Genomic DNA, 27,888 nt, shown 5'->3' with positions numbered 1-27,888 from the left:
TATTAAATTTTGAAAAGTGGCATGTTTAAGGATATAACTTAAAATTAATATTTCAAAATAATAAAAAGAGGAAATAACGTGAAGTGATAGTTATCTGTTTATTTCTATTGCAAATTATCATTTAAAAGTTATTAAACTGGCTCTGGTTACACTTTAGGTAAAATAAATTTTGCAATCATTTCCCCAAAGTTTCAGTGTCTCTCCAGGCAAAGCTGTATTTGAGAAATGATTACACATTTCAGAGTTTCCTCCATAGTTCTTTCTTAAATCTGGAAAAAGGGAAGTTTGGGGAACAAAACACATGCATATTCACATAGGTCTACACCCCTTGTTTGCTGGGTTGCAAATAAACCCAGGGGCTGGTTCAAAGCAGACACCTTGGCCCCTGCCTCTTACTTTTGAGGTTCTCTTTCAGATGAGCGGGCCAAGCACGTGAGCCAGCCTGACCCTGGGCTGAGGTTGGAGTGGAAGGCTGCTGGCACGCAGGCTGTCCCTCTTCACTCTGATGCTCACCAACATGTAACGACGGTCCAACCGCAGGTTCCAGCTGCAGTGTTTCCATTAGTCCCTCCCAAATGCCTGGATGGCTGCCAGGTGAATAGAACAGCCACAGGAACCTAACTGCCAGCATTCCTCTTTCCTTCATTTGCCCAACTAATCAAAGCTGTAATCAGGACACACCACAGTCACAAGACACCTCCGTGCCCTCATCTCCTACCGCTCTCCTCTCTGCTCCGTCCCCCCCATCCTGTTCCTCCCTCAGGACCTTTGCACTTACTGCTCCTGCTTCCTGGAGCGCTTTCCCCAAATTTCCTCAGGGATGGATCATAGCACACAGGCTTCACTCTAAGTATCTGTTCAAATGTCATTTCCTCAGAGAGGTCTTCTCTGTCTTCTAAAATAGTTATGCCCATCCTCCCTGCCCTCATATCTATCTTATCACCCGTCTTTATTTCTCTTTGTAGCACTTATTACCTAATATTACCTTGTATGTTGTTTCCTAGGGCTGCCATAACAAATTATCACAAACTTGGTGGCTTAAAACAACAGAAATTTATTCTCACAGTTCTAGAGGCTAGCAGCCCCAAATCAAGGTGGCAGCAGGACTGTGCTCTCTCTGGAGGCTCTAGGGAAGAATCCTTCCTTGCCTCTTTCCTAGCTTTTGGTGGCTCCAGGCATTCCTTGGCTTAAGGCTGCATCACTCTGGTCCCTGACTTCATGTTCACAGGGCCTTCTTCCCTGTGGATTTAGGACCCATTCTAAATCCAGGATGATTTCATCTTGAGATCCTTAACTAATGACATCTGTACAGACACTATTTCCAAATAAGGCCACATTCTGAGCTTCTGGGTGGACACAAATTTTGGGGGGATACTACTCATCCCCCTACATCTTGTTTATTTTCCTGTTTGTTGTCTATCTCCACATTTTTTTTTTTCTTTTTTTTGGCACACTGCACAGCACGTGGGATCTTAGTTCCCCTACTGGGATCAAGCCTGCGCCCCCTGCATTGAAAGTGCGGAGTCTTAACCGCTGGATTGCCAGGAAAGTCCCCTATCTCCATATTTTAACTCCATGAAACACAAGCTCTCACTTGTTCGTCACTACATTTGCAGCTCAGACAGTGTCTGGCACAAAGCAGGCACAAAATAAACATTTGTTAAAGACTGAATGGGGTAAAAAGATAAATAAGACAAAGCTCCTCCTCACCGAGTTTACAATTTAGCGAAGAACAAAACATGAGTACCAGATTATAACTTGACCCAGTCTGTGTGTTTCAACTCCATTTAATGATGTACAGTATATTCAGTACCTCCTATAATGAGGAGGCTGGAAATAGGCTATTTATAGGAGGCCAGCACATCCTCACCAGCATAAAATATTTATTTTCCTAAGTGAGCACCATTTGCAGTATGGCATAAATTTCCGCAGATGGTGTACATGCCCTCTAGTGGCCAAGAGAATAGTTTACCTCAGTGTGTTTTTTTCCTCAGTGGCAACTGAAATATTTCTGCATTAATGTTAACTCACACTTAGAAAATTTAAAGCTACTTAATTCACAGTCGTATAGAACTATGAGTTAACAGAAACAGTATCAAGTTATGTGTGCAACATTCAGGGTACAAACAACCCCCTTACTAACAACAACAGGATAACAGCAGGTACCAGGCAGTCTACTAGGTTTTTCTCCGAAGTGCTCACGTTTCTGTCACCTGGCAATTTACCCAATGCCCTGCGTCTCCCTCCAAACAATCCCCAAGCCTTCTCCTATCTCACTTAAAATAACTTGGTTTACCAAAACTGCTAAGAACAAATGAATGGATGTGTGCTAAATCACTGCTCTTAAATAAATTATAGAAATTCATGAAAAGATTTCAAAAATATTTTGGCTACAGATATAAGAGCTCTAAATAATACTGTTGGCATTTGGTGGGTAGATTATAAGGTACAAATCAGATAATTCTGTCACATTCTTTAAAATATAAAAAAGAAAGCATTATTGATGTAGAAGCTACTGACATTTAAGACAAGTATGTCTAAAAAATACTGACAAATGAACCCTAAAACTGTGACCGTGAAAGTGACATTACCATATTTGGTTCTATTCCCTTTCCAATCAACTTAATGTCTATCCAAAATAAAAATGACACTGGGTTATGTTTGCCTATGTTGTCCACAAGTAATAAATTAAATTGTCCTGTCTGTATCTTAAATATGCAGGAAGAACTTTCAAGGAAGAGGAATTCTACAACTGGAGTAAATGAAGGAAGCAGAATTTCTTAACATGGTTTGCAACAAGATGACTTAAAGTTCCTGATCTCCCTCTGCAATGTCCACCAGAAAGTCCACTTAGTTTTTAGCTACATTCATTATTTATAAGGCAGGTATGATTTTACTGCGTATCTGGGAAGAAAATTCTGGACTCTACCCAGCCTCAATACTGTGATTATCATACATAGAACACTCCCAGTTCTGCAGAATAAATGCTAATGACCCAATTAATAACAGGAAATGGTAAAACTCTACTGCTTTAACAGTAAGTCAATAGCCACGGCCCATCCTTTATCACTAATTATTCTTAGAACCATTCCTAAAGATGAAGGAAAAAAGTTACAGTCAAATTAAGAAGCTGACTTTCAAAATTTTTCTTTCATGAAAAAGGAAGATTCTAAAAGGACATTAAATAATTAAATATTCAAAGTTTTAACCTCTAGATACACAGTGAAGTTTCAAGTCAGAGACCTTAAACATTCCTTTGTGTACAAGGAAGAATTTTGGGAGCCAGAAGGCCTAGGTTACAGTCCAGTCTCTACTTAGGGTACATCACACCCAGTCTGTACCTTATCTTCTGAATCTGTTGAAAGGATCTACAATTTCCATCTGTCTCACATGGCTGTTGGGAAGATTAGAAGTAAAAGCACTTGAAAACTGAAGGGCACTTACCAATGAATAGTCTACTCATTTTTTGTTTGCTAACAATGTCTAAAGTATTTTGGAATCTACAGAATATTTAGTATTTGAACCGTCACTTTTTTTTTTTTTTTTTTTGCAGTACGTGGGCCTCTCACTGTGTGGCCTCTCCCGTTGCTGAGCACAGGCTCCGGACGCACAGGCCCAGCAGCCATAGCTCATGGGTCCAGCCGCTCTGCAGCATGTGGGATCCTCCCGTACCAGGGCACAAACCCGTGTCCCCTGCATCGGCAAGCGGACTCTCAACCACTGCGCCACCAGGGAAGCCCATAACCATCACTCTTTTAATGTCTTTCTACAATGTTCAGTAAATTAAAGGCAAAATTGTTTTCCTAAAAATTACACCTGGGGGAACTAAGATCCCACCTGCTGTGGGGCAACTAAGCCTGTGTGCCACAACTAGAGAGCCTGTGCACCAGAACTACTGAGCCCGCTCACTCTAGAGCCCCCGCGCCACAACCAGAGAGAAACCCATGCACCACAACAAAGAGCCCGTGTGCCGCAATGAAAGATCCCGCATGCTGCAAGGAAGATCCCACGTGCCGCAACTAAGACCCGATGCAGCCAAATAAATTAAAAAAAAAAAATTGCATCTGGTTTCAGTGTCATATTTTATAAACATAAAAGTATGGAGAATGATGCACAATCTGATTTGGGTAGGTTTGAGATATCTAAGTCAAATAAAATATTTTCCATTGGTTAAAAACTTCTACTCTTCTAGGTAATTATCAAATCATCTGAAACAGGCTTTTAAAAGGATTCATCTGTAGGACTTACAAAAATTCAAACCAAGCTAGAATTAGAGCATTCCTCTTTATAATAGCAATAGAAGCGTATGTGAATAGAGTTCAGTATACGTATAATAAAAGTTTATGTCAATATAGGAAGTTGTTAATTTCAGGGTATCATCACTTCCCAAGTAATAAACCCTAACTACACAATCTTATGATGATCCAAACTGTTCACAAATATCTGGATTAGAGATAAACTTATGAGTAATCAATGTGTGTTTTTAAAATGAGGGGAAAATTATCAAATGCACTCCTATAAGACGTCACAAACACATCTAGAGATAGAAGCAAAAAACAAAGCCATCCTAACAAACCTTAAAAGTGCCACAGAAACATTAAATAATTATTTCAGCCCAATTTTGGTATACCTAAATTTAAACACATTTGATATTGAAATCTATATAAAAAATATAAATTAGGAGACAAGGCTCTTGATCAAAACAAGTATCTTTCATACTAAGACTTTTTAAAATCATCAATACCCTTAACACATTCAGGATGCATACTTTTTAGGGGGGTGATTGTGGTACAAACAATTTGAGTAGAAAGTTGAATATCAGGGACATCTATTGATGACAACATAACTCACTCCTGGCTCTAGCTCCCCACAGGTAACACTCCAGAATTTTCTAGTTAAGGCACTGCTTAATTTTCATCTTCTTTCTACTGATACTGTTATAAGCAGATAAACTTGCAACAACTAGATTGTGGCATTCTGTGTGCTACATGAAAAAACGTGTTTATACTAGGACCTGTGGGGCATCCTTAAGGCCTTATTTGGGGAAACAATAATTGAGAGCAGTGGCTCTCAACTGAGGTGATTTTGCCCCCCTAAGGGGCATTTGACAATGCCTGGATATTTTTGGTTGTCACAAGTAAGAGGGGGGTGCTACTGGTAACTAGTAGGTGGAGGCCAAGGATGCTGCTAAACATCCTGCAGAGCACAGGACAGCCCCCAACAACACAGAATTATCTGATTCCAAATGTCAATAACGCTGAGGTTGAGAAACCTTAACTTAGAGGAATGTCTGAAAGTATATTATGCTCCAGAGTGGGGCCTCCCAAAATTCCTTTATCTTTCCTATTTATTTAACTATCAAAAACCATGACAGTGGTTTCATTTCTGGATCTGGAATTTTGTCTTTACGTTATCTTACAGAGAGTAAATGAAATTGATATCATTTCTTCCTAGGCAGTATTTGGTATGTTTCACAAGATAAATGGCTTCACATTTGAAACCACGCTGGGCATGACTCCCGAGTTCTTTCACAATTAATCAAATACTGCCTCTTGCCAACCCAACAATTTCATCTCCGTGAAAAGAAGCCCAGCAAAGATGATTCTAACGTGATAAAAGCCATGTACAGCTTTCGGGAGGCACTTGAAAGGCTGACAGAAGCTATACAGCGTCCCAGCTTGGCAGCACTCTCTTGGGTCTCATCTTAAAGGCAGTCTCATCATTGCTGTACATCTTCTAATTAAGTGGGGCTGCCAAAAAACAACCTTGAGTAATGTTGTGTGGACTCAATGTCAGACTTGGAGCACAATCTCTGAAAGTGCTGCTGGAAAGCAGGTACAAAGAATGCAGAGGCTCAAGGTCAGGAATCATCCTGGCTGCTCAGTCATAACCATGCACTTGTCTCCCCTGCAGATCCAACTACAAAGACACTACAAACATCTTAGAGGCAATAAATAAAAAAGGAGTAGAAAGATCTCTGACACAGATGCTCAAAGGCATTGTGTCAAAAATACTTTCCCAACCACAAATGATGAACCTTCTTCTGTCTGCCTCTTTCCAGCCTCTAAACTTCACCAAAGCCAGCAGTCAGGAGGGATTATCTGAGCCAACTCCCTTATTTCAGAGATGAGAAATCTGCATAAAATGCAGAAATCACAGATTTCTGTCAGGGCTAAAACCCAAGCGTCCACAGTGCTAGCTGAGTCCGTCTTATCACATGACCTCTGCTAAGAACTGTCTCAGAACTCTCTGGATACAAATCTCTGATAGAGCTGGATATAATAATAAAGCCACCTCTCTGTGCTCCTTTAAGGCTAAACAATCTCAATTTTTTCCACACTCTTTTGGTGTAGGGTAAGTACATGCTGCATGCTATTTGATGTTCCACAGCTCTTCTCCCATTTCTTTATTTTTTAGAAGATACTGACTGAAAATTTAAAGAAAAAAACAGAGGGTACCAATCTGGGCATGATGTTCTATAAAAGTCCCAACAGAAGCTAAGCTGAAGGAAGAACTCTTGGCCCTTAAAGGTCATTTTTTATCACCTTAATTACAAAACAAACAAAAGGTGTTTATATCAATATAAGTTGGGAATTCCGGCAGGTGCTGTGCACATTTTGAGCTCTCTCAGTAGTGCTAAATATCCAGGATTTTTCCACAATGTCATTTTCACTGATAAAATTTCATTTATTAGGACTATATCCTAGCAGGCATTTCCTTTTTTTTTTTTTAATCTCATCCCTGTTTTACAGATGAGGAAATGGAGGCATAAAGAGGTTAAGTATAACACCAGCCGGAGGCCATACAGCTAATAAGGTGGAGATGAGTTTGGATTCAAGTCTGTCCAAGTCCTGATTCTTCACCATTTTGCTGGACCACCTCCAGTGACTGCTTGTCATCTGGTGCAAATCTATGTGAAAACGCACATCACGCAATCATTGCACCTAAAAGTTAAAAGGAATCTCAAGAAAACCCTGTTCCCGGGCCCTGATGCCTGACAGATGAGTGACCTGCCCCAAGTCACAGACCCAGTTAGCGCTGCCAAAGGGACTAGGCCCAGGCGCCCTGCCTCCTACTATAGCTCCTGCCCAAGTGCCTCCCAGGCAAAATGGGAGCAAGCCCATGAGGGGCACAGAAACCCACCCTTTATCCACATAAGAGTCAGGAAGCATTCACCCTAATGCACATCTGACAACTACAAGCAGAATAACTAGACAGTAACACTGCTGCTTAGGGAATCTGCTAATAGTTAACATAAAGTGTTCCTAACATAATTGAAAAAAGCTGTAAATGATGTTCTAGGGAAAGAAATTCACATCCTACCTACATAAAATATACATAGTGTAAAAGGTAAACTTCAACTGAGTGGCAATTGTTAAATTCTGAATTACTGAGGTGTGGATTCATATGGTTTTTATCTCTGTCAGGTACTTATGGTCTTGATTTTGTTGTAGCTAAGCATCATTTTTACTTGTGCCCCAGTATGATTTTATACTTGATCCAATGAATTTTTTTGTGGAACTATTTTTATAATTTACTGAGATTGTTTTAAGCTTTATACTGGCCTCTCAATAAGCTGTCCTGAACACACACTGAGGATCCTACCAAAATAATCCATCAGGGGTTGACTGGCAATGGGAAAGGAGTAGAGAAGCCATGTTAGGAAACTTTCTGCTAATGAACCTTGAAATTGTTATGCACTTAATAAAACAGAAAGGAACATATTCCTAGTTTTGTTTTGCTTTTTTAAAGCTAAACTACAACTGACAAGAAAAACCAGGGATCTGAGTAAAATGCTGTAAGCAACAAATAAAATTTTTAGAAATCTGTAGCTGCATAAAAATTATAAGTTAATTTTTACATACTCTAACTTAATTGTGAGACAAACTGAAAGTTTGTTAAAAATTCCTGAATAAAAATTAGACAAGGTTTTGCAAGTATTTTACTCTCTAAAAACTCACTTGGCCAAACTATCCCTATAATCAAGTATCTCAAAAAGCATTTAATTGGGGCTTATCTCTAATGTGATCTTTTAATTGCTACAAATCAGGAGGTATAAAGACTCTTCTAATATAAACAATCCAATGCAACCCAGTGAAGCCTGGGGGAATGGGAGAAGATAGGAAAGATAGGTACCTCATAGTTTGAGAGAAAATCTAGTAATTCTGATTGAGATGGGATGTAGAGAAGTGGTTTCATCACACGGCGGACAAACTTCTCAATGTAAACAGCACTCATGGGGCCTTTGTATTCGATTGGTCCAAAACTAGTACCAAAAAAATAAAAATTAAAAATAATACACCACGCATTAAACCTGTAATATATACCTGAAATCATCAACATCACAAAATGAAGAAGTCTTGCTTTAGGATCCCAACTGTTTCATATGTAAGTAGCCTTCCTTGTCTCAGGAGGTAACTGGAGGGCCAATTAAGAACAAGCATTTTATGTAAGGGGGGGTACAAGGGGCCGTTACTTTTTTATATGAGCGTAATTCTGAAAACTGAATTTCAGATCAAAGAACATTCATTCTAGTCTTTGAAAAAAATTAATTCTCACAATATTTCTTTAAAAAACAAAACAGACAGACGACCCTGGAAACTGACCAAATGCCAAAGGATTCCAGGATCTTAACTACACAATTCAATTGGGGGTGGGGGGACGTAGGGGCAGACTTTCCAAGTCACTCCAAAATAAGGAACAAGTTGAATCGTTGGTCCTTGGCCTACTAAAAAGTAGTTATTAAATATTCTTAGATGCACTTACACAAAGGATCACTAAATGAAACTTAAACCTATTTAAAGCTTTATTACAACAACAAAAAATTATATGAAGGTATGAAATCAGGGACCTATACAAATGATCTTCCTTATTTTCCCCTCCAGTTGTGCTTGGGAATGCACAGGAATTTGATTTAGTATTGCTAAGCAATGCTTCCAACATTCAGTTATCCTAAGCTAATCAGAATCCTCACATGGCTTTCTTCAATCTTGCACAAAAGAGACATTGCTCAAATATAATTGGATGGTATGTGGTGGGGGTGAGGGAGTATGGTGAAATTCACCAATTCCATAACCATTCTTCTCTCTAAATAGAAATTGACATTAAGCTTACCTTTAATAGCAACAATAGAGCACAGTAAATAAATGTATAAATGGTGATCACATAACTATAATATATGGTTACAGAAATTAACACACACATATAATGTGATGAGATAAACACAATTCTTCGGTGTGCACTGCAGAATATGATACCAGACAGAGGAATATTAGCATGAAAAAAGTAAAAATAGCATTCTACATGCACAGCTGAGAGACTGGGTGAACAATTCTGTCAATCAAGACTTACTACAACTCATTTGTTAACTAATTCAAGTTTTAAAATTACTACCACCACCAACCCCATCAACCACCACCAATTTTTAATTTAAAGGAAGAAATCAAAAAAATCATCTGATAACCTATTTTGTTGAGCAAAAAGGAGGCAAGTGATCTGGAAACCTCGTTACTCAAGCAAACAGGCTCTGCTGAGGTTCCCTGGTACCGTGTTATAAGGGTCCCAGTGACTCGTAATGAGACGATCCCAGGATGCAGGATGTAGGACACGTTTTGCCAACACACTATAGCCATTGCCTTAGAACAAGCTGATCTAGGGCAGCTGAACTCTGCACAGAGTGTTTTGAGAAAACTACTCCCTGCTTCAGAGCCTTTTATAAACTGCCTTTGTAACTGGCATCAATACAAGCCAAAAAATGGAACCTACTTTCACAAAACAGAAAAGCCTGTTAATTTCTGTAAGCAGCTACTACTAGTTAAGCCATTACACAAACAGTAGCAGCAAGAACACACACAAACAGCAGTGGTCTGTCCAGTGATGAGACTCAAGGGCCATATTTGCAACCACCATTAGCCAAAAGAACCTCGAGACTACCAAATGCTCACAAGAGAGTTCAGTTGAAGGAACACATTCATTCATATGTATATGTATAAAACAGAGGACTTGAAGATTCTTAAATAGAATATGAAAAGGCTACCTTTTGGGTATCTCTGTGCCTTAGCACTTTCTTCTATTTTTGGGACATCGGGAATGGTAGATGTTGAAACAGGTATTAATGGGTCTGAACTGACTTAAACAAGTAAAAGTTTAACAGGCAAAGATGAGGGGCAAGCACTTCAAGGCAAGTACCAGCCTCAAATTCCTCATGTGTAAAATGAGACGGTTGGACTAAGTATTTCTAAAGTTCCTTTCATGTCCTTCCAATCTTTCTATAAAACTAAGAAAACAAATAGTGCAAGACAATGTTACACACCCACATATCCCAAAATGACATTTGTATTCAATTCAAGGGAACTCTTGTTATTTTAATGTCACATCAAGTTAAGTCTACCTCTGGGCAGCTGGCTTGGTTACATACAGTTGCATGACCTACACTCCCTGCTAGCCATCTGTGCCCTATTTCCTATTTCGAAAAAAAGAAGCGCAGGGATCTCTCCAGGGGAAGCTTATCGCCCATTACACAGCACTGACTTTGAGATCCTTCAAGTATAACACCTTATACTTACCTTCTGGAAAACAAAAAAAAGTAACCATCAGAAAGTTACGCTGAGAAACTGTTCTTATACCCAGAGGAAAATCTGAGGGTGGAGATAGGGTAGGAAAGCGTGTTTTTGCCCAAATACTATTTAATAGCTCCTGAGAAACAATACTCTGTTCCACACAAAGTTTATGTTAGAGACATGGGAGTGAGCTGAAAGATGACAGATAATCCACAAATGATAGTCTGTTGATGTTTGTAATAAATCCCCATTGATTAAGGCCCAGGAATTTTAGAGGGAGGAAATAAAGCCTAAAAAAGTAAAGCTCTTACTGGTGAACTCTTCTTAAACCATTTTACAGTAACAAACTTCAAGCCAATTACAAGCAGTAACAAACTTCAAGCCAATTATACTACACAGAGTCCAGAATCCCATCTCCTGTCTCCAAAATCCTTCAAATCAGATTTTAGACATAACTTAACACCCACAGCAAGGTCTGGGCAGTTCTCCAAAATGAAACACCAGTATTTCTGCAGCAAAATGAGTACAGTGGCACCTGATGTGGTATAAAGACTATAGGTGGCCTCTTGCTACTTCAGGCCAGATGAATGCATTTTGGGACAAGTTCATGGAAGTCTTTCAGGTTTTAAAATCTCTCTGGATTTCAGAATGATAGATTATAGGATTGCGGACTTGTAGTCTTTTTCTTCCCAATTTGAAAAGATGTTAGATACCCTCTTGACTATGCTATGCTGCCAGGTAATGGGATAAGGACTTCTGTATATTTTTATACCATAAAATACTTTTCAAACATTTGAAATGTTCAGCCACACAATGGAGTAACTGGTGTAATAAAAACAATGCTATCGAATATGTAATGACATGAAAAAGTGTTCACAAAATAAAGAAAAAGCAGTTGAAGAGATAGTATTACTACATGATCCCATTTTTTAATTAAAAAAAGGGGGGGTGGATATGTATATTCACAGGAGGATATAAATCAAAACACACAGTGATTATGTGTTTATGAATGGCTAATAAAATCACAGATCCTTTTATTTATTTTTGCCTATCTGTATTTTCTCAATTTTCTACAGTGAATATAACAAAAATCACTTTGAAACTGATAAACTTAATTGGAATTAGAATCGCTACTTGAAAGTTCTTACCTCCGATGATACAGATATATTACAGGAAAATAAAAGAAGTGTTTCTGTTTTCTGCATTTCCCCTGATTCCACCAACAGTTAACTGCGACAAACAACACCTGCAAGCCAAAGAAGGTTTCAAATAACTATAAATAGTAACTGAAAAATTGCCAAGATTTAAAAGATAAAATTATAGAAATGGAACAATTCCTCTCTGAAACAGAAAGTATTAAAAAAATTGTTTTTTGAGTGTTCAAAGAAGGTCATCATTTACCACGACAAGGACAAACAAAGACACCTGTCCATAGTGTCCAGCTAGGACTCTGAATATTTTGGAGTCTGGCCCAAGAGGAGAATGATTTGCTTCAAATTCTGAAGTGAATGACACCAGCAAACTTTTTCTAAGCATGGTTACACTAAAACTCAGTAGTAGGATGTGTCTTTTGTTAGTCAAACTGAGCATCTGAGAAGGAAAAAAATCTTACCTACAGATGAAATATCACAAATTTCAAAGGACCATTTTAAAATTTTTAATAACTATATTAAAATGAATAAAGATAATAGATGACTAGAGCTATGCTCTAAAATGTACCATTAGATAGCAAAATATGGATTAAGTATGTGTTTATAGGTAAATGCTGAAGTATTTAAGGAGGAGTATCCCAATGTCCACAATTTACTTTGAAATGTACCCAAAATAAGATGGATTAACAGTTAGATTGTAGCAGAGTGTCTCACCTTTGCTACTACTGACATTTTGGGCTTGAATTGTTACAGGGTTTTTTGTTGATGTTATGTTTGTTTTTGTTGGGGGTGGGGTGAGGGGAGGCTCTTCCACACACTGGATGCAGCATGGTGTAGGATCCCTGGCTTTTACTCCTTAGATGTCAGTAGCATCCCCCTCAAGTAGTGACAACCAAAGACCTCTCCACAGTCCCAAAGGTCCCCTGAGAGACAAAACTGCCTCTAGTTGAGAACCACTGATTAAAGGGATGGTAAGATGAACAAACACATGGTAAAACAAGTGTAATAAAATGGTGATAGAATTTAAGTGGCAGATATATATTTGCTATATATTTTAAATTTTTTATAATAAAATATTGAAAACATATGAAGACTACAAATGAAAAGTCACTTTCAGATGCCTTATATTTAGATAGCAATATTGCTCAAAACTTAGTGGAAACTCTCAAGAGCTCCTTTTATAGTCTATCTATTAGAAAGAAGAGCAACAATATCTTTACTAAGGTTGACATCTCAAAAATAGGGCACAATCTACCGTGTATGCTAATTTTATTAAGTAATGTGGTGCAAAAAATTTTTGCCTGTTTCCAAAAATAAACCCAGTCTTTTCCCTACTGAGAACATAGAACAATAAGCTCTCAATTTAGAAGAAGCTGAAAAACTTTTTTGAAAAAAGCAGAGCCCATCAGCTGTGGACAGCACTGTAACCTCTACCATTTGTCCCGTGACCTTTAACAAACCACTCTGCCCTCTAAACCTGAGGTCCTGCTTCAGAGGAACCAGGCTACCAGCATCAGCTTGCAGGGCTGTCCTGAGGAACAGCACGGGCCTGCACACCAGCATACCATCCCTATAGTCACTCTGAAGGACATATTCCCTAAGCTGACAGTAAGATAACAAGTAATTGACACTTACCGTAAAATGAAACAGATTCTCCCCTTTTCCCCCACAAGTTCTCTAAATTTAGAAAACTTGGGGAATGACTTACAAAGTGGTGATTTCCTTTAAGCTTACCTCCCAGTGCTCCCTTAGAGTCCTTTCCTCCCTGCAAGTGCTGGCTTGGTTACTATCAGCCATTTTTAAGGGGGGTGAGAGAGAGGGGTAAAGGGAAGACAAGGAATAGATCAATTCCATGGGTCCAAAGCTGGAACACAAAATCACAGCCCCCTCAGAATCAATGTTATAGGGAATGAAGAGTTCTATTTAAATAGTACTTGGTACTATACATTCAGGGATATAAAACAGTTAAAAAGGCTTTAGCAGGCTGGGCAGGAAGCCTAGCCACCATTTATAACATTGTTTCTAAGAAAAACCAACTGAGAGTTCCAAATGAACTTCTGGAACTCAGCTGCACCACAAGTTACCCCAGATCAGTGGGTGTCAGTAGCAGCCTCTTAGAAATCTACATGATGCTTTTCTGCTGGTCGCAATGACTGGAGGAGCTATAGGGCATGTAATGGGCAGAGGCTGTGGTACATATCCTGCAATGTTCAAAACTGCTCTGCACAGGGAATAGTCATCTGCATCACCCAGAGCAGTTTTAAATGTCCTGCCAAATACTAATGTTGAGGGAAACCTGTTTGTTATTATTCAAGCTCAGAACCTAACTCATTTTATATGTGAATCCAAAGCATGGCTTTTGTGTTCACTGAATTTCTTGGAAGACAACTTCTGTTTAATTGAAGGCAGAAAGTACTTTGTTTGGTTCAGAACTTTACCAAGAGCTGTTCACCATTTAGAAAAATCAAATCACTGAGAGCAATGCCCTCATGGCACCTAAGCTGTCAACACATGCTACTTTTATGGGCCTGCATTTGTAACTGTCCCATTCACAGTGGTTCTACATAAAGGTACAGCACTTACATACTGAAACAACATGTGATTTAATTATACACTTTTCTTTTTCCCCCATCTTTGTGTTACAATTAGCACATCAGATTGGCTATTTTGAAATTATATGTATAGGGAAGTTTTATCATCTATGAATTCCTTTTGAGGACAGAAAAAGGGACATCATAAAATACATACATAAGGACAATGGGGATCCACTGGATTAAAAAACACTGCCAGACCGAAGGCATATATATCAATTGCCTATATATCCCTCTTATCCAACACAAAGGTGGCATTCATTAAATATTTGTTGAACATAGTTCTGGTCCCGGGATTTAAAAGGTCTGCCTAGTTACACTGTACTCATGATACATAAATTTCTCTTACATAAAATAACTAATCAGCAAATATCAAATGTATATTCAATGAGGATTTTCAGTCTTCCCACCGAAGCCAAACAGCATGGCACCCTGAGATAAACACTGGCCTGCGTCACAAGGAATTGCAGAATCTCCTCCCTCTCCTGCCTCTGACCAACTATGACCATCACAGTCAGAAATTCTATTTCTTTATAGAAGGCTTTACAATTTACGAAGAAAGGCTCCCGGCCTTCACCCTGGCAAAATCAGCCATCTGGGTAAGGTGTCTCTATGGGGATAACCAGCCCTGCATAGGAACTGACGGTCATTTGATTCTCAGGCTGAATGTCAGCATTACCTGGTCTGAAAGCTGACTCGCTACTTGTTCAATTTCTGCCCTGGCGGCGATGGACTGTCCACACCACGGAGCGTAGAAGAACAGGAGCACCACCTCCGAATCCTGGCGAATGTGCTCTGCGTAGTCCAGCTGCCCCTGGAAGAGGTCAAGAACCGGAGACCTCGAGGAGAAAAAGCTGACAGGTGGCTTTGCTGGGATTATCACATCTTTTGCTCGACTAAAAAAAGAGCAAACACAAACAAGATTGTTTAGTTTATCTTCTTCTAACAACAGCTCTGTGTGGAAGAAGAATGAAGCTTAAAAGAAAAGTCTTCTTTTGAAAAAGAAAATGGAGTTCCCAAACCACTGACCTGGAGTACAAAAGTAATATTTTGTGCTAAGTTAAGGCAACATTTGGCTGAGAGAATGCAAGATATGAATAACACGCTAAAACGATTCTCGGACTTCCCCAGTGGCACAGTGGTTAAGAATCCGCCTGCCAATGCAGGGGACACGCATTTGATCCCTGGACCGGGAAGACACCATGCCTCGGAGCGACTAAGCCCGTGCACCACAACTACTGAGCCTGCACTCTAGAGCCTGCAAGCCACAACTACTGAGCCTGCGTGCCTAAAGCCTGTGCTCCGCAACAAGAAAAGCCACAGCAATGAGAAGCCTGCCCACCACAACGAAGAGTAGCCCCCACTTGCCACCACCAGAGAAAGCCCGCACACAGCAACGGAAACCCAATGCAGCCAAAAATTAAAAAACAAATAAATAAATAACAAAAACGATTTTTTAAAAATTTATTTATTTATTTTTGGCTGTGTTGGGTCTTCGTTGCTGTGCACGGGCTTTCTCTAGTGGTGGTGAGCGGAGCTACTCTTCTTTGTGATGCGCAGGCTTCTCACTGTGGTGGCTTCTCTTGTTGCGGAGCACGGGCTCTAGGCTCGCGGGTTTCAGTAGCTGTGGCACACGGGCTCAGTAGTTGTGGCACATGGGCTTAGTTGCTCCGCGGCATGTGGGATCTTCCTGGATCAGGGCTTGAACCTGTGTCCCCTGCATTGGCAGGTGGATTCTTAACCACTGCACCACCAGGGAAGTCCACAAAAACGATTCTTAACAATGTCTGCCCAGGTATGGGGTGGGAGGGCAGTGGAGAGCAGAAGAGAAGGGTGTCTTTGAGAGAGCGCCAAATCCTAACCACTAGACCACTAGGAAGAGTTGAGAAGGGTGTCTCTGAATAATCTAGATCCTTTCCTCCCCCACCCAAAAGACTCCATCCTCATCTCTCTGCAGCCTTGCTCTCCACAAAAGCCACTGATCTCCAGGGTTTCAGAGCCACCAGTGAGTCACTCAGAATTAAGGGGAGGGAGCACACGTGGCACCACTAATAGGCATCGGAAATGCTTACAATCAACTCACGTTAAGTTTATTGGCTGGGGATGGCCTGTAGTTACACAGGGCACTCAGGCAAAAGTAATAATTAAATAATAATGTAGATTTCTCCAGATATATGTTATGATCCGAAGGTTAATAAAGATGAATAACAAAGCAACAGCCCATTTTACTGGAAAACAGGTTTCCTAAGTACGTATTTGAGATTCCCAGAAGGTCAGGAGGAGAAAGAAAATAAAACTAAACAAGTAGTCAGAAGTCACAGAGCTGCCACTATTTCCCCATCAAGACAAAAAGATCTTGGCTCAAGCTGCATCCCACCAAGTTAAATAGTCCTAGTAAATGCCTTGAGCTGTCCACATATCTGCATTAAAATAGTATAAAACCATTATAGCAGCTTAGCTAAGAAACCAATAGAGGAAATAAAAATGGAACCCTAAAAAATATTCAATTAACCCAAAAGAGGTAATTCCCTGTTAGTCCAGTGGTTGGGACTCTGTGCTTTCACTGCCGAGGGCCTGGGTTCAGTCCCTGGTTGGGGGACTAAGATCCCGCAGGCCCCAAGGTGCAGGGGGGAAAAAAAATGCAGAAAAGGACCAAGAAAGGAACAAAAACCAGAAGGTACGAATGGAAAACAAATAGCCAGAAGGTAGACATAAACCCAACCATATCAATAATTACATTAAATATGAAAGGACTAAACCACCCAATTAAGAGGAAGAGATTGCCAGGTTGGATAATGAAGCAAAACCCAACCATATGCCATCTAAAAGCATTTTGAACATACAGACATAAGGATGGGAAAAGATAAGCCACATGAATAGTAAGCATAAAAAAGCTGTAGTAACTCACTAGGTGAAAGGATAAATAAACTGGGGTGTATTCTTACAATTAAATGTTACTCAGCAATATAAAAAAAGAACTGATACACACTATAACTGGATGAGTTTCAAAATAACTATACTGAATGAAAGAAGTCAGACACTAAAGAATACATATGAGTGCATTTATATGAAATTCCAAAACAGGCAAAACCAATCTATATTGAAATAAATCACATCAGTGGTTGTCTAGAGCTGGGAGTGGGGCAGGAAGGCTAACTGCAGAGGGGTACTGAGGAAATTTTCTGGGGACAAGGAAATGTTCTATATCTTGACTAAGAGAATGGAGGTGGTTACATTTGCCAAAAGTCATGGACCTATACATGTAAAATGTGTGAATTTTACTGAATGTAAATTATACTACAATGAAGTTGATTAGCAAAAAGCTTTGCTGGTGTGTCACCTCCTTGGTGAGGATTGCTCTGATGAGTCTACCAGAAGCAGGCGGCTCTCAAACTTTTTTATCTCAGCTTCCCGTTGAGAAGTTGCTTTCATAGCCCTCACCATAATCTGTAACTTACTTATTTTACCTGTTTATTAACTCCATGAGGGCAGGGATCCTGGCTCCCTTTTTCACTGTTACATCCTCACTGTTTGGCAGTTCCCAGTACTCTGAAGTTCAGTAATTTGTGAAATGAACAAACCTACCCTACACCTTACTTGAACCTTTGTGAAAGCAAATTAAACATAAATCCATACAGACGTATATTATATTATTAAGGACAATCTGAAAGAATCAAAATGTCAGGGACTTCCCTGGTGGTGCAGTGGTTAAGAATCTGCCTGCCAATGCAAGGGACGTGGGTTTGAGACCTGGTCTGGGAAGATCCCACATGCCACGGAGCAACTAAGCCCATGAGCCACAACTACTGAGCCTGCGCTCTGGAGCCCGCGAGCCACAACTACTGAGCCCACATGCCACAGCTACTGAAGCCCACGCACCTAGAGCCCGTGCTCCGCAACAAGAGAAGCCACTGCACCGCAAAGAGTAGCCCCCGCTCGCCACAACTAGAGAAAGCCCACACGTAGCAACACAGCCAAAAATAAGTAAATAAATAAATACAAATGTCAGAAGGTCCATTTGCCTTACTAGGGGTGATTCTAAGGAACACCTAATTGTGTTCTAATTTTACACGCGTGCAAATGAACTTGATAATCTGGTTTCTCAGAATATAGCAAAGTAGAAAGGAGGAGGAACAGGAAGGAATGTGCTGCTAGCTCTGAGATACGCAGCAGACAGCCAGATATTTAGAATCAAAAGAGAAATCACACAAATACCCAAGACCTAAGCTACTCTAAGAGCCTTGGGTCACTTAGTTTGAGGAAAAGAGTCCACCCCCTTCTCTACATCTAGAAGGTGTCAGCTTCCTGAGTTAAGCCGGTTTTAAATATATTACTTCCCCATTTTAACCAAAAATTATTAACATCATAAAGTAATGCTGTTAAAGGTTGCTATTAAATGCAAATCTCCTATTTATGCACTCACACTAACATTTTAACTCTGCAATCAGGGAGGTCTATGTAAAATATCTTCATAGCCTGAAAACCAGTCACTTACACAATAATTCAAAAAAAAAAAAGTTCAGTAAGCAAATGCTACTGTGCTTCAGGCACTGCTCTACAGGAACCAAGGCTATAGGAGGGAGCACATGTTCTCAAGGGGCTTCCTTTCTCAGGGAGGGAGACAGGCAAACAACCAAACGTGTAAACAAACATAAAACCACACAAAATGATCATGTTCTGTGGAGAATTTAACACAGTGATGAGACAGGAAACCTAGAAGCTCCTCAATGGGGTGGTGGGCAGGGTGGTATCTTTTTTTATAAATTTATTTATTTGGCTGTGTTGGGTCTTCATTTCTGCGCGGATAAATTTCTCTAGTTGCGGCAAGCAGGGGCCAGTCTTCATCGCGGTGCGCGGGCCTCTCACTGTCATGGCCTCTCTTGTTGTGGAGCACAGGCTCCAGACGCGCAGGCTCTGTAGCTGTGGCTCACGGGCCCAGTTGCTCTGCAGCATGTCGGATCTTGCCGGACCAGGGCTCGAACCCGTGTCCCCTGCACTGGCAGGCAGATTCTCAACCACTGTGCCACCAGGGAAGCCCAGGGTGGTATCTCTTAAGCTAAGACCTGAGTGACAAGAAGGCAGTCATGCAGAGGGGAGGGAGGTCTTGCAGTGAATAAGTGACACATTTCTCAGCAAGTCCAAAATGCTCCTGTTTGGAGGTTACTATTTTTGTACTATTCAAATTTTGTCTTAAAAGTCAGATACGCAATCTGAGGGAAAATGTAGGTCTGTGACAATCAAACAGAGGATAATCATCAACTTAGTACTGTTGCTCTGCATGTTCAGAGCAGCTCCTCAAGTAAATGAGCCAGATAAACCCATGGCCCATCAAAAAACAAACATTAACCAGGGCAGAGAAAACATATGCCTCTGCCCCAACAGAAACATTCATGAGTTTCCATTTAACTCCTAAATTTGCTCTCGTTTTTGAGAAACTATACCTAGATCAAAGATTTCCTGCAGCTTTGAAGTGTAAATCTCAGGCACCAAAAACTCAAGAGATGGTTGCAAACAAGGAAGGCCTGTTGCAACTCCCAATTTTTGTATGAGACTCATACTCTACACTTCCTCCCAAAGGATCTGAAGCGGCTTTGAGCTTACAAAACGAAATAAAGCAAAATGAATATATAAAGCAAAATACGTATAGAGATAATAGAGACAAACACACAAACACTCACAATTTATTCCCCCACAAAAAAACACACACAAATCAGGGTAAAAGGAAAGTGAGGATGAAGTCATGGAGATTCAATGCACAGAAAAGCAGGTAGCACAGAGATTTAAGTTCCCAGAAATGCACAATTATTCATAGTGTTTCAACCCCAAATCAACCTTTTCTTAATGTTATCTGATTTGAGCTCAGCTAAGCAGCAAGACAGTGAAGAGTGCTGTCACCTATTTCAGGCCTGGAGCTATTAATAAAAATTAATTTAAAAAATTCTACTCTCCTTTAAGCCTCTGTCCTCATTAACACAAAGATCTTAAAAGTAAAATAGGAAAAGAGTGGCAGAAATGTTAGAGTCAGTTGTAGAGCGATAAAGTAGTATCATGACACAATTCCATCAAAGAAGACTCTAAAAAAATCAATCTGAGTCTATTAAAAGACTGAAATTTGCCAGTGGCACACAAAGAAGCTGGACAGGCAAGCAGCCTGTTCACTGGTTCACTCTCCTTGCCTGAAGTAGGTGGGGACCCTGCTCAGTCTGCTCCAGTAATTGGGTTTACACTCTTCCATCTTCCTGAAATCTCAAAGCACTTTCATATCTACTAAGCCCTGTTCTCTCAGAGCGAACACCGCACGTTATTACTATAGATGGACAAAGTGATGCAAGTAAGCCCCCCAACCCTTGCAGGAGAGAAAACCTCTCCTCCTAATTTGAATCCAAATACTACCTTGCAATATTCTACCTTGTAAAATACTTTAATTTCCTTGTGCAGGACGTGATAAAGAACAAGGTAAAGAGACTAATTCCTGACAATAAAGGATTCAAATTCCAGTTCAGCCACTTATTAGGTGGATGTGATTTGGGGCAAGTTTTGCATCACGACCAAAGCTCCACTCCTTCGTGTGTAAATTGGAAGGGTAAGAGTATGTATATCCAGACTTCACTGGATTGAGACTTAAGTGATCCATATTAGGCTCTCAGATCATGTGTTAAGAGAATAAATGCATTCATGTAATCTGTAGTTCTCAAACAGGCGATTCGGTTCCCCAGAGGGCATTTGGTACTGTCTGGAGACACTTCTGGTTGTCACAGTGGGGTGGAGGAGTAGGAGCAGGTAGTAGGTACTGGCATGTAGTAGGCAGAGGCCAGGGATGCCGCTAAACATCCCATAATGTACAGGACAGCCCGCCACAACAAGGATTATCTGACCCAAGATATCAACAGTACCAAGGCTGAGAAACGCCGCTGGTAGTATAGCACCTGGCACATAGCAAATGCTCAATGATAGTTATTATAATTTTCTTTCCACTACAATCCCCAATCCTTTGACATCTCTTTGACAACAGGGGCCACATATTGTCTTTAACAGACTCAATAAAAATGTTCCAAGTTGAAATCTTCCTCGTGGCCAATATGCCAGTCAGTGGCACCACAGATTTATAAATTGGAGTCCCAGGAGATACACTGTGGATTTGGGAGCCCAAAAGTACTCTTGAAATTTAAAGTAAATTTTCTATTTGTGTACTTTCCCAAAGAGAGACATTAACTTTCACTCTTCCTGCTCACTACACTCCAGCCTACTCAGGCCTTCCTTCCAGTTCCAGGAAAACACCAGCCTTGTCCAGCCTCAGGTCAAAGGACCTTTGCACTTGCTCTTTCCCCTCCCCTGGACGCTTCCCCCAGATCTCCCCAATGCTGGCCCCTTCCCCTTCGTGGGTGCGTTTCCTACCTAGCTCCCTTAGGAAGGCCTTTCTGCCCCACGCTCTTCGCTTCTATTCCCTGCACAGCACTTACTGAAGCTCTTTAAAACTATATTAAGTTTTCTTATTTACTGTCTGTACCACCCCCTGGAATGGAGAACAGGGACTTCTTATCTTCATCGCTCACCTGGATGAGCGCTCCGCACACAAGAGGTGCGGATAAATAATCGCTATATCGATGAGTGCATGAATTGTCAACATGTGGGACGCTAAAGGTTGTCTACGCCTAGCCTAGGCATAAGGGAAACAAAATGGGTGATAAATGAGGGTCCTGCAGCCTCCGCAGAAGTGACAGGGGCACCCCCAAGAAACCCCAACAGCTGACAAGCAGCTCGGAACCTGGCCCGCCTTCCTCGGTATTAAAATGGGAGGAAGGGGCGCCGGGCAGCACCCCAAAACCTCGCCTTAGGGCTCGCTGGCCGGAGAGAAGGAACGCGGCGGGCATGGCCGCATGCTGGAGGAGGGTCAAGTCCATCGCTCCAGGCAAAGTCAGGCCCGACTTCCCCAGAGGCCGCTACGACCCTCGACCCCGAGGCCCAAGACGGCTACGCGCCGCCCGCCGGGCCGAGGGCGCGCCGGGCCCGGGGGTGCGGGCCGCCTCACCTGCAGGTGAATTTGAGTGCGAGGAGCAGCGCGCAGCCGAGCGCCACGGCCCCGCAGAGCAGCTCGGGCCGCCGGCGCGCCATGAGAGAGGCGCCGCGCAGCCCGCGGCGGAGCCGGCCCTCTGAGGAAGCAGCCGGGGCCGGGCTGAGGGAGCCGGAGCCCGCGGGGCCGCCGCCACCGCCACCCTCGTCTTCGGCGTCGTCGCTGCTGCTGCCGCCGCCGCGGCCTCCGCATTCCGACATTACATGCTCCCCGTCGCCGGCTTTATACCGCCGCCGCCGCCAAGGGCCCGAAGGCCCGGCCCGGCCCGTCGCTCCCCAATCCCGCAACTCGCCGAGCCAGCTAACCCGTACGGTCCACGTCAGCCTCGCCGCAGCCGCGGCACCCGCCCCCGCGCAGGCGGCTCCGCCCCCACCGAAAGGCTGCGTGGACACCGCCCATCAGCCCCGCCCCCATAGCGCCACGCCCCCTCGCTTACGGAGTCTGCGCGGATCCGTTCCCCGCTGGCGGCGGGGCAGCCGCGGCGTAGTCCAACAGGCCCCGCCCCCGTCCCTGACGTATGCGCCGAAGCCGCCGTAGCCACTTGCTCGCTCCGGTACCCAGTCCACTGAGTCTGCGCAGGCGCCGGCGCCTAGCGTCCGGCCACTCCTATCCCTGCATACAGCCGGCGCAGACCTCGGCAGACCCGGGCTACAGGGAGTTCCCGCTTGGCTCCTTGAGTTTAAAGAGCCGTGATGGTGACAGCAGTCGTGTCTGCAAATATCACTACAGGCTCCAGAGGATGTAGGTGCCATTTACTGTCCCCGCTTAATGAAAGGAAAACACGTACAGAGGCGAGAAGTGCCCGCGGATCCAGGAGTGAGGCGGGAGAGGTTACGGCCTCCGTTTACACATCTGTAAAATGGGGGTGATATCAGTACCACCCTCACAGAGCTGCTTTGAGGATTTTTTTAAACATATATTTATTTTATTTATTTGTGGCTGTGTTGGGTCTTCGTTACTGTGCACAGGCTTTCTCTAGTTGCGGCAAGCGGAGGCTACTCTTTGTTGCAGTGCGTGGGCTTCTCATTGCAGTGGCTTCTCGTTGCGGAGTACGGGCTCTATCTAGGTGAGCGGGCTTCAGTACTTGTGGCACACGGGCTCAGTAGTTGTGGCTCGTGGGCTCTAGAGTGCAGACTCAGTAGTTGTGGTACATGGGCTCAGTAGCTCCACGGCATGAGGGAACTTCCCGCACCAGGGCTCAAACCCGTGTCCCCTGAATTGGCAGGCGAATTCATAACCACTGCGCCACCAGGGAAGCCTTGCTTTGAGAATTAAATGAGGTCATTGATGGAAACTGCCGGGCCCATAGTGAGTACTCAAATTTTAGTGACTGTCGTCTCCCAGTGTCCATTTCCTGCACCAGTGAAGTGCTGTGCGCCTGAGCACCACGTCCCTACATCACACTCCTGGGAGGAGGGTCTGTACAGCCTGTACTCACTTCACAGATGCGAAAACCGAGGTTTGGGAAAGCCACGTGACTGCGGCCACAAAGCTAGTAGGTGAGGAATTCAGGCTCAAAGGCAAGGTTAACAAGCCGCTCCAGCGACCCACTGTCGACTCTAAATCCTCTGTGACTCTAAATGTTAGGTCCTTTCTAAGTAAGTGGTTTTTTTTTTTTTAATTTATTTTTGGCCGCGTTGAGTCTTTGTTGCTGCGCAGGCTTTCTCTAGTTCTGGCAAGTGGGGGCTACTCATTGTGCGCGGGCTTCTCATTGTGGTGGTTTCTCTTGTTGCGGAGCATGGGCTTTGGGCATGCGGCTTCAGTAGTTGTGGCACATGGGCTCAGTAGTTGTGGCGCACAGGCTTAGTTGCTCTGTGGCATGTGGGATCTTCCTGGATCAGGACTTGAACCCATGTCCCCTGCAGTGGCAGGCAGAGTCTTAACCACTGCGCCACCAGGGAAGTCCCTCTAAATAAGTTTTTGTGATTAAAAACAAGTCGGAGAAGGATGAAATATGAGTTGAGAGTGACAGGAAGGGATTGTTTCCCTGGGACAAGTGTACCTGGAGCTAAGACAATGTCCGTAATTACCAAATTGCTGGGGCCACAGATCTAGACTCGACTTCCGTTGTCAATAACTACAAACCAGGCAGATAAAACTCGGAGGGAACTAAGGCAGTATGATGCCACGCAAAAAAACAAAAAAAACAGGAGATGAGACCCTACCTGTGCCGCAAGCCAGCTGCATGACCCCGGTGCAGATTTTCCAGGGATGTAAAATGTGCTATGAATGGTCACCTTCGGAGGTGACCCAGAGCATTAAGTGTGTTAACCGCAGAGGTCCAACATGGTAGCTCATATTCACCTGCCATTTTGCTCTTTGGTTTCTACATCTCTTTGTTCTTTACTTCCTTCTTTTGTATTAAGTGGATCTTTTCTAAAACATTATTAATTCCTTTAGTGATTTAAAACTTTTTTTTTAGTTACTTCAGATTTATACTAACTTAATTTCAGTAAGATAGGGAAACTGCTCCAGTACAGCTCCGTTTCCTCCTCCCTTTTTTATGCTATTATTACTCTTTTTTTAATCTACTACAAACTGAATAATATAGTGTTACATTATTGTTTTATATAATCTTATTGGAAGAAGCTAGAAGAGAAAAAATGTATTTCTAGTTTTTAAAATAATATTAACCTTATTTACCGTTTCTAGTTCTCTTGATTTCTTTGTGTAGATTTGAGTTACATAGTATATTACTAACAAAAACAAATATGGTCCGAAGTCACCAGTACCCATTCACTGTAGGTTGCTAGAACAGAATCCACACTACTCTTCCGTAAGACACCTGTCGTTTGCACAGGCCTTTATAAGGTTCAAAGTACTTTTGCTGCCTGTGGGTTATCTCATGAGACCCACAATATCTTATGGCAATGCAGGGCGGCGTCTTTCAGGCCAGGAAACCACCCTGGATCAATAAAAGGATGTTTCCTTTACTATTCTCTTTCTAGACATCTGGCTGCTGCTCTGGCCCTAGGTGTTCTCCTGAAACAATGATAAATTCATTTCGGATTACACCAGGCCATCTGGGTCAGGCTGCACTGCTCTTCAAGGCTATATCAGCCCTAACAAGTCCACATCAACCAATATCTGAGCTTTCATGGCCACCACTTTTTATACCATGATCAAGGTGGTGGCATTTGAGTAGGGGGCAGGGGGAAGATTACATATATTTTTCCCAGGTATTAATCCTTTTCTTAGAATCGGAGAGAAATAATGCTTGTTAATTAATTTTTTTTTCTTAATCAGAGTCTTTTTTTTCGTGTGCTAATAATCATTTTTCCCCTGCCCCAAATTTTGTAATTCTGTCTTTTTAACTGTCTCATTTCTATTGTGTCTAAGCCAAATTTGGTTATTTTTAAAAGTGAGTTACTATGGTAACTCAGTATCACTTGCTTCAAATATTTTATTCTACTTTGTCCTTTCAGCGGTTTCCTTTTTTTAGACATATAACTTTATTTATTTATTATTTTTGGCTGCGTTGGATCTTTGTTGCCGTGTGTGGGCTTTCTCTAGTTGCGGCGAGCGGGGACTACCCTTCGTTGTGGTGCGCGGGTTTCTCATTGCGGTGGCTTCTCTTCTTGTGGAGCACGGGCTCTAGAGCGCAGGCTCAGTAGTTGTGGTACACGGGCTTAGTTGCTCTGTAGCATGTGGGATCTTCGCGGACCAGGGCTCGAACCCATGTCCTCTGCATTGGCAGGTGGATTCTTAACCACTGCGCCACCAGGGAAGTCACTCACCAGTTTCCTTAAATCTGAGTCTCTGGTTTGGTATTCTGTCAGTGTTTCTTACACAAGAAAACCCATATTTTACATTCTGTAGTTTCAACTAAATTTTTTAGAAGTTGAAGTACAGTTGATTTACAGTATTGTGTTAGTTTCAGGTGTACAGCATAGTGTTTTTTCGCAGATTATGTTCCATTATAGGTTATTACAAGATATTGGGTAATTCCCTGTGCTATATACAAGGTATAGTAAATCCTTGTTGCTTATCTATTTTATGTATAGTAGTTTGTATCTGTTGATCCCATACTCCTAATTGTTCCTTCCCTCCCTCCCTCTCTCCTTTGGTAACCGTAAGTTTGTTTTCTGTGTCTGTCTGTTTCTGTTTTGTATAGATTCATTTGTATTATATTTTTAGGTTCCACATATAATGGATATTATATAGTATCTATCTTTCTCTGACTTAGCTCTCTAAGCATAATATCCTGTGGCCCATCCATGTTGCTGCAAATGGCAATATTTCATTTTTTTATGGCTAATATTCCATTGTACGTATATATACATATATATAGCATATATATGTATAAAACATCTAATGCTTGTTTTTTTTTTTTTTTTTAGTTTTATTTTTTGGTTGCGTTGGGTCTTTGTTGCTGCGTGTGGGCTTTCTCTAGTTGTGGCGAGCGGGGGCTACTCTTCGTTGTGGTGCGCGGGCTTCTTATTGCGGTGGCTTCTCTTGTTGTGGAGCAGTGCTCTAGGCGCACGGGCTTCAGTAGTTGTGGCACATGGGCTCATTAGTTGTGGCTCAATGCAGTTGAGCAGTTGCCTACAGCTTGAAAAGCAAGGGGAGTGGGTAGACTAGGGTGTGGGTTTGGTTTGGTTTGGTTTCAGGTAATGAAATACTCTAAAATTCATTGTGGTGATTATAGCACATTTGGAATCTACTAAAACCATGGATTTGTACTTTAAAATGGTAAAACTTTTGTTATAAAAATTGCATCTCAATTTGTTAAATGTTGAAAAAAGTCCACCCTGGAGGAGATATGGAGATAAACATGTCCAAGTAGACATGCCAGTTATTAGTCTTGTCTGCTGTTAATATTCGGGTTTTGCTCTTTCATACTTTTTTTTTCTTGCCCTTTTCCCCCCCTCACACCTCGTTCTCCTCTTCGCTTCTAGGGTGGAGGTGTGACTTCACCGTGGAATAATTAGCATTGACTTCCTGATGCTGAGACCAAGGCTGTGGCCAGGGGGGTTCTTAGCCGAAATGAGGCAAAAAACTGGATGATTTAGGCAGAAATGAAATTTACTGAAAGGATAGTTCAGAGCACAGAGAACTACAAAAAAGCCCAGGCACCGAGAATTTGAGGTGGGGATGTGGGTGTGGAAAACAAACAATTCTCGTCTTGACCGGTCAAACTTTAAGTTTCTAGCCTAGATTCCAAAGGTTAAGACAACCAACTTGTTAAACTGCAAGCTAAAACAGAGCACCAGAGACAGCTTTTTAACATCTATTCTCCCTGGAAAAAAAGGATAAAAGGAGTTTGGAAGGATGGAGAAGAAAAACATCATAAAGGCTATCAGACTAGGGAGACCCAGCAGAATGATAACACTGCCAGTCTGCTCTACAGAAACAGATTACTTATTTGGCAAATAAGATACACTGCTAACGCACCTGCCAAATAAAACTGGTCCTAACTGGCTTCCATTCATGGAGGGAAACCAGTCTCCTGCGGTCTTCAAGGAGTCCCCTGGGCTTGCCTTTCACTCTGCAGCCTCTGGTTCTGCTGAAGGCAC

At 42.0% G+C, this 27,888-nt stretch overlaps 1 protein-coding gene across 5 annotated transcripts in view; it reads right to left on the bottom strand.

The window, feature by feature from the left end:
* The window catches only part of TXNDC11 (thioredoxin domain containing 11), a 68,136-nt gene extending 45,476 nt beyond the window's left edge, over positions 1–22,660 (bottom strand). Inside the window, exons 1-4 of one of the 5 annotated variants that reach the window (XM_022552323.3) lie at positions 22,331–22,660; positions 14,981–15,197; positions 11,708–11,805; positions 8,137–8,266 (exon numbers count right to left, since the gene is read on the bottom strand). In XM_022552323.3, coding sequence (XP_022408031.1) covers positions 8,137–8,266; positions 11,708–11,805; positions 14,981–15,197; positions 22,331–22,572 — 687 coding nt within the window. In that variant the 5' untranslated portion in view covers positions 22,573–22,660. Of the gene's footprint in view, positions 1–8,136; positions 8,267–11,707; positions 11,806–13,444; positions 13,497–14,980; positions 15,198–22,330 lie in introns of those variants that run through there. The other 4 variants (XM_089896152.1, XM_089896155.1, XM_089896153.1 and 1 more) reach the window with 4 other exon arrangements.
* Between the last annotated feature and the right edge of the window lie 5,228 nt (positions 22,661–27,888).

Source organism: Delphinapterus leucas, chromosome 15, assembly GCF_059928025.1.
Source record: "Delphinapterus leucas isolate spDelLeu-1000000601 "Yukka" chromosome 15, BTC_Dleu_Yukka2, whole genome shotgun sequence".
Taxonomy (NCBI): Eukaryota; Metazoa; Chordata; class Mammalia; order Artiodactyla; family Monodontidae; genus Delphinapterus; species Delphinapterus leucas.
This window is presented reverse-complemented; position numbering and strand designations above follow the sequence as displayed.